Genomic DNA, 7,685 nt, shown 5'->3' with positions numbered 1-7,685 from the left:
TATATATATATATATATTAGCTTAGTAAGATGCAGGTAAAAATCTTCTAAAATGCTATACAAAGCTTATCCACAGTTATTGGCTATCTAATGTCATCATGCAGTGGAAATGCTCCTGCTACAGGATATACATCAGGAATTCTAAAGCATCCACAGAGTTTATATAAATAAGACAAATGTTAAAAAAAGGAATTAAAAATATTCTTCATTAAAAATCTCTACAATTGTTTTGACACATTCTTACACTTGTAGTACATAGGTGAGATGTTGCACCATCATTATCTTACATCCAAGTTGTAAGATGCACCTCTTCAGGTGATTGGTTAAATAAGTTCTTTGTTAGATCCTTTTGCCATCTCACTCAGTGTGACACAGTACTCTGGGTATACATTATCACACCGAGAAAAATGGCAAGAGGATCTAACAAAGAATTTATTTAACCAATCGCCTGAAGAGGTGAATTTTACACCTTGGGTGTAAGATAATGATGGCATAACATCTCATCAATGTACTACAAGTGTAAGAATGTGTCAAAACAATTGTGCACCCCAGTTCAGCTGGGTCACCATTATTATCTCCCCTACTTTCAGCCTCTTTCTTCTGGTCATTTCATCATGCTAAACCATTAATTCCTACACATGTTTCTCCTCTCTCTGTTTTTTCATTCTCCCTCCATTTTTTCCCTCTCATCCCTTTCTGTCAAAGACTTTTCCATTTTTCCCAAGTCTCAAACTAATACACCTGCTTGTTGTTCCCTCAACTGTCTTTGTCTTTTGTTTGTTTTCTGTAAATTTGAACTATATATATATTTCATTATACACACACACATACAACTGAAACACCATTAAATTAAAATAGCAATCTATGTTTCATACTTTAGATATATATACACTGTTAAAAGGCATGATGTTGCAGTTTTTGTCTGAGAGAAAATCTCTTCATAGGCATACTGTGTTAGAAACGCAATATATATCAGAGAGAGATGAAAAACTATCCAGGTATTGATTCATGAGAACCTCAAATGTATTTCAGCCTCACTAGGCCCTGGCAGTGACATGTACTTGTAAGTCACTTGCCCAGATGAAATCTGTCCCTGTTAATTTATAGGAAACAATGAATAAAATGTTTACTGTCATTGCAAACAGTCACTGAGCTGAATAAAAATTTTGTGTATGCAATTTGAATAGCATTATATTAGACAGTGTCATGTGACAACTTGCTGGGGCTGCCTGCTGGAGCCTAGCAGCGGGTAAGACTACATGCCCTCCATTGGTCAGTTAAAGTTTAGACAGTGCCATGTGACAACTTGCTGGGGCTGCCTGCTGGAACCTAGCAGCAGGTATTTAAAGGGAAATTTGACAAGACAGTCAGTCAGCTGCTGACACTCGTTGACGCTGCATCGAAGAGGCCAGGGAACAGAAGAAAGAAAACATGCACTCAACACAAGAGCTGAAGATACTTCAAAAGGATGGGGAGGGCGCCACGTCAAAACGGTAGAAGAGTAGGGGCCGAAATCAGACATGGTTCCTCCTGATGATGTCTTGAGCTAACTGGATCTTATAAAGGAGCTGTTGTGGTAGCAGACCAGGAAACATGGTTGAAATTCCAAATATACTATATGTGCACACAAACCCTACCATAACTTTATATACTGGTGTCGGTTTGCTTATGTCTCCATAACCTAGCAGTTTGGTCTCTTTTGCCAAAGAGACCAACAAAATAAGTACTAGGTTCAAAAAACAGTACAGGGGTTGATCTGTTCAACTAAACCCTTCAAGGTGATGCCATGGCGTGACTGCAGTCGAGTGAGTGAAACAAACAAAATATAAAAGATAAAACTACTTTGAAGAAGAGAATCATTCTTACCAAATTGTCATCTGCTGGTGGGAGGTAATTCTCAGTACTTAGACGAACCAAACCTTCCTTGTAAACAAACACGCGCAAAGGGTCGCAAGTTGTGATCAAAACATACAGGCGCAGGTCAAATTTTACATTGTTGATGAGAAGTGGTTTGTGAATGTATTCCTGTACAATAGCATTCTCTCCAAAATGGATTTTCTCGATACTGTTACATAAATAAATACTGAAAAGAAATTAGGGGGCAGAAAGAAAAAAAAAGGAATTTTAAAAGCATGTTGTTTATGTCTATGTCCCTTCACACAATCTCTCCTTGACAAATCTCTCCCCACAACTCTTCTTCCAAACATCTTCCCGATACTTTACCTATAATCACCACCCAATGCATTCCATTCTATCCCCTTTTCTATCCCTCTGCCGCTACTCTCCTGTCACACTCTTGTAAACTTACCGACCCACTCACCCTGTCTTATCCCCTCTCCTACTTCTATTCAACTCCCTATAACTTCAGGGTATACCCTGATACTACCAGCTTCTCTCACTTACCTCTCTCTAATCCTCTCTTCTCTCTTTTTTTCAACTGGGGTAGCTGGGTAGCTACGTATCTCCTTTATGGCAAGACAACTGTTTCTGTTCCTTTATTATAGGTGCAGGCAGGGGTGGTGTGGTGCGAAGCTTACCTCCTAACCACATGGTTCCAGGTTTAGTCCCACTGCATGACATTTTGGGCAAGTGTCTGCTACTAAAGTCGTGGGCCAACCAAAAGCCTTGCAAATGGATTTTGTAGACAGAAACTGAAAGAAGCCAGTCGTATGTGTGTGTGTGCGTGTGTGTGTGTCTTTACGTTTATGTTTGTCCCCCACCACTGCTCGATAACTGGTGTTGGTGTGTTTACATCCCCGTAACTTAGCAGTAAGGCAAAAGAAACCGAGAGAATAAGTACCAGGCTTTACAAAAAGTAATGAGTATTGGGGTCGATTCGTCTGACTAAAAGTTCTTCACAGCGGTGCTCCAGAAGGGCCGCAGTCTAATGACTGGAACAAGTTAAAGATAACAGATAAGCAACATTCTTTACTGCCCACAAGGGGCTAAACATAGAGGGCACAAACAAGGATAGGCAAAGGGATTAAGTTGATTACATTGACCCCAGTGCGTAACTGGTACTTAATTTATCAACCCCAAAAGGATGAAAGGCAAAGTCGACCTCGGCAGAATTTGAACTCAAAACATAACGGTAGATGAAATACCACGAATCATTTCACCTGGCGTGCTAACGATTCTGCCAGCTCACCACCTTGAGAGTAGCAGAAATATTGCCGGCATGGCTGTGTGGCAAAAACTTGGCTCCCCAACTATATGATTCTGGGTTCAAACCCACAGTGTGCCACCTTGGGCGAGTGTCTTATACTCTAGCCTTGGGCTCACCAAAACCTTGAGCGGATTTGGTAGACAGAAACTGTAAGAAGCCCATCATATATGATTATGTGTGTGTGTCTGTCTTTGTCCACCCAACACCGCTTGACAACTAATGTTGGTGTATTTACATTTCTGTAACTTAGTGGTTTGGCAAAAGAGACTGATAGAATAAGTCGCAAGCTTAAAAAATAAGTACTGGGGTTGATTCATTTGACTAAAATTGTACAATGCAGAGCCCCAGCATGGCCACAGTCTAATGAGTGAAACAAGTAAAAGATGAAAAAAATGAAAAAGTCCGACTAACCCATGTCCTTGAGATCCATTAAAAGGTTTGGCAATGTAAATTTGGGTCTCTTGCTTCATCTCATGGCACCGAGGTCTCTGGGAAAGTTCAGATAATTCAGATGGCATTACCCATGTTCTGGGGTGGAAGCTAAATGCATCCCGATACATTTTCTGCATCCTGCAAAAGAAAGAAAAAAGGACTTGAGATACTGAATGCCATAAAAAAAAAAAAGGTTAGGGAGTGGCTGTGTGGTAAGTAGCTTGCTTACCAATCACATGGTTCTGGGTTCAGTCCCACTGCGTGGCACCTTGGGCAAGTGTCTTCTACTATAGCCTCGGGCCGACCAAATCCTTGTGAGTGGATTTGGTAGATGGAAACTGAAAGAAGCCCGTCGTATATATGTATGTGTGTGTGTGTGTGTGTATATGTTTGTGTGTCTGTGTTTGTCCCCCCAACATCGCTTGACAACTGATGCTGGTGTGTTTACGTCCCCGTAACTTAGCGGTTCGGCAAAAGAGACCGATAGAATAAGTACTAGGCTTCCAAAGAATAAGTCCTGGGGGTCGAATTGCTCGACTAAAGGCGGTGCTCCAGCATGGCCACAGTCAAATGACTGAAACAAGTAAAAGAGTAAAAGAGTAAAGAGAGAGAGAGTTACCTTCCTGAGTCACACCAACTCATAAGGGTCGGTTTCCCCTTTTTCCATGGTGGATAAATTCCCCACCTGGATGGGACGGTCCATCACCGGATTACTGATTTTTGCTAGCAGAGTGGACTGGAGTAATGTGAAGTGAAGTGCTTTGCTCAAGAACACAATGTGTTTGCCTGGTGCAGAAACTGAAACCACAATCTTACTATCATAGTAACCCTAACCACTAAGCCATGCACCTCCACATACTGATGCCATCCATGGAAGAAGAGCTAACAACAAAACAGGTTTTCTAGAACTGCTAGAAATAACAACCAAATCTCCATGATATCACACTTTGCTGTCTTAGAGTAAAAAAAAAGAAAAGAAAAAGAAAAAGGAAGGACACACTGGGTAATGTAGTTCTGAATATGCAGATAGTTGAGATGGCCATGGCTGGAGTAGCTTTGATCATAAGTCTATTTGATGGGAACTACCTTGGGGGCTAAACACTACCACCACTACCACCACCACCATCATTACTACCACAACCACCACCTTCACCACTACCACAACTACCACCACCATCACATTTGCTATCTTATCACTACCACCACAACCACCACCACCATTACCCTCATTACCGCCACAACCATCAACTTCACCAGCATTATCACCATCACCACTACTACTACTACTACTACCACCAACAACTATCATCACTACCATGACACACTCCAATTACCACCACCACCACCACCACCACCACCACCACCACTAACGTCTCCTCACCCCCCACCCCTATCTCAAGACCACCGTCTTACCACCACCACCACCACCACACCACCACCCCTCCCCCACCGTCTCACGACGACGACCACGACCACGACCACAACCACGACAACCACCACCACCAATACCAATACCAATAGATGTGTCCAAGCACAGCAATAGAATGCATAGGGAGGTGACTTACTTGACAAAGTTGCGTGCCAGGTAATCCTTCCTGGTTATTTTTATCATTCCTGGGAAATGGTTGATTCTTTGGTAGTTCTGTAAGTCTGAAACTTTCTCATTGGACACATAGGCATCACTCCATATAAGGTAACTTGGTAAAAAAGAAAAAAAAAAAGAAAAGAAGCGAACATTATTGTGATACCATCACACAACTGCTATTGGGTGTGTTCTGTAGGTGGTTCAGTTGATATGCAAGAAATAGCAACCAAACCACACCCTAATATCTTTTTAAAAAATGAAAGCAAGAACATTGGATAACCTCTCCTCCTCCTACTAGTACTACTCCACCTACTGCTCCTCCTACTACTAGTACTACTCCACCTACTGCTCCTCCTACTACTAGTACTACTCCTCCTACTACTAGTACTACTCCACCTACTGCTCCTCCTCCTCCTCCACCTACTACTACTACTACTACTACTCCACCTACTGCTGCTGCTTCCCCTCCTCCTCCACCTACTACTACTACTCTACCTACTGCTACTACTACTACTACTACTCCACCTACTGCTGCTGCTGCCCCTCCTCCTCCACCTACTACTACTACTCTACCTACTGCTACTCCACCTCCTACTACTATTTCACTTGCTGCTGCTCCTCCTCCTCCACCTACTACTACTACTACTGTTACTCCACCTCCTACTACTACCCCACCTCCTCCTCCTACTACTATTTCACCTACTGCTGCTTCTCCTCCTCCACCTACTCCTACTCCACCTACTGTTACTCCACATCCTACTACTACTACTCCTCCTCCTACTACTACTACTACTCCTACTCCACTTACTACTACTCCACCCCCTACTACTACTCTACCTACTGCTGCTGCTCTTCCTTCTCCTCATACTACTACTACTATCCTCACCACCACCACCAATACACCTTCTCTGTCAACAGTACCTCAATTACCTTCCTGCACTCAAGCAGAAAGGATGTGAGAAAAAGTTTGTCTTACCTGGTGAAATCTTCGTCCTCAGTGATGGAGAAGTTCAGGTTATCCAAAACTTTCTTCACTAGAAAGAAACAAAACATAATTATAAAATTATCGATCTGTATGCATACTTAAAGCATGTGGGTTCAGTCCCATAGCGTGTTACCTTGGGCAAGTGTCTTCTACTATTGTCCTTGGCTGACCAAAGCTTTGAGAGTGAATTTGGTAGACAGAAACTGAAAGAAGCTTGTTGTTTATGTAAATATGTGTGTGGGTGAGATGGGTCTTGTCTGTTTGGCTGCCACTTTTCAATTTCTTCAATTTTTGTTCCAATTGATTTCATATTTTGGTGTATTGGAGTAGTTGTGTATGGCAGTCATTGACATGAAATTCATTTTCACCATAAATGAATAAATATAAAAAAAAGAGTTAATAGCTTTTGAAACTTGCAAATTTTGGGTAATTTTAGCCATTCAAAAGCTGCAGACATATTGGTGCCTGTTTCCATAGTAACAAGCCAAGCTGTTACCAAGCTGCTTACGCACATGGTCGTAAACACACTAGCATCGGTTGTCAAGCGATGCTGGGGGGACAAACACAGACACACAAACATATACACACACATACACACATATATATATACACATATACGACAGGCTTCTTTCAGTTTCCGTCTACCAAATCCACTCACGAGGCTTTGGTCGGCCCGAGGCTATAGTAGAAGACACTGAACCCAGAACCATGTGGCTGGTAAGCAAGCTACTTACCACATAGCCACTCCTACGCAGAAATAAGAAGCAGAAGAGAGGGAGAGAGAGAGAGAGAGAGAGAGAGAGAGAGAGAGAGAGAGAGAGAGAGAAATTACGTGGGGTTGGGGTGGAATGCAAGAGAAACCACACAGTACTCACCTAATTTAAAACGTGTTCCAGAAATATTTGCTGACACAGCTCGTTTGTTCTGCTTTTCTCTCTCTTTGTAATTCTCGGCAGTTACACCATTCATCACAATATCAAAGCACTCATTACCTGTAGCTTTTTCAATGGACATGGTCATGTAGACAGGCATCATTGACAGTGTTACTGGGGCTAGCCATATATATACAATGACGACCTGTAAACGTAATGTCATTAACGAATTAGAGATTATAGATGCACTGGTGTGGCTGTATGGTTGTTATGTGGTTTATTTTCTGGACTACGTGGTTGTTCTGAAATCAGTCTCACTGTGTGGAACCTTGAGAAAGTGTCTTCTAGCATAGTTCTTGACTGCCTAATATCTGGTAAGTGGGTCTGGTTGATGGAAATTGTATATATATATATATATATATATATATATATATACTTCTAATATAAGGATAAGATTTTATCAGTAGCTAGCATATGAAAAATACCTTTTAAGGTGAAAATTATAAATACAATTATTAATAAGGACAAAAAAAAAAAGTTTTCTTTGCCAATATGCTGAAAAACAGACGCTAAATCGCCTAACCACATTGTCTATTTTTCAGCATATTGGCACAGAGAATTTTTTTTCTTTTTGCCCTTATATATA

General features: G+C 41.5%; 1 protein-coding gene across 1 annotated transcript in view; it reads right to left on the bottom strand.

Moving 5' to 3' along the window:
• LOC106880354 (tubulin polyglutamylase TTLL7) overlaps window positions 1–7,685 on the bottom strand; it is a 33,654-nt gene that overhangs the window by 14,450 nt on the left and 11,519 nt on the right. The window contains exons 2-6 of the mRNA XM_014930238.1: window positions 7,043–7,244; window positions 6,159–6,216; window positions 5,163–5,294; window positions 3,577–3,735; window positions 1,866–2,082 (exon numbers count right to left, since the gene is read on the bottom strand). Coding sequence (XP_014785724.1) covers window positions 1,866–2,082; window positions 3,577–3,735; window positions 5,163–5,294; window positions 6,159–6,216; window positions 7,043–7,202 — 726 coding nt within the window. The 5' untranslated portion in view covers window positions 7,203–7,244. The remainder of the gene's footprint in view (window positions 1–1,865; window positions 2,083–3,576; window positions 3,736–5,162; window positions 5,295–6,158; window positions 6,217–7,042; window positions 7,245–7,685) is intronic.

This window comes from Octopus bimaculoides, chromosome 23 (genome assembly GCF_001194135.2).
Source record: "Octopus bimaculoides isolate UCB-OBI-ISO-001 chromosome 23, ASM119413v2, whole genome shotgun sequence".
NCBI classification, from domain to species: Eukaryota; Metazoa; Mollusca; class Cephalopoda; order Octopoda; family Octopodidae; genus Octopus; species Octopus bimaculoides.
Note: the sequence above shows the minus strand (reverse complement) of the source record. Positions and strands in the feature narration are given on the sequence as shown.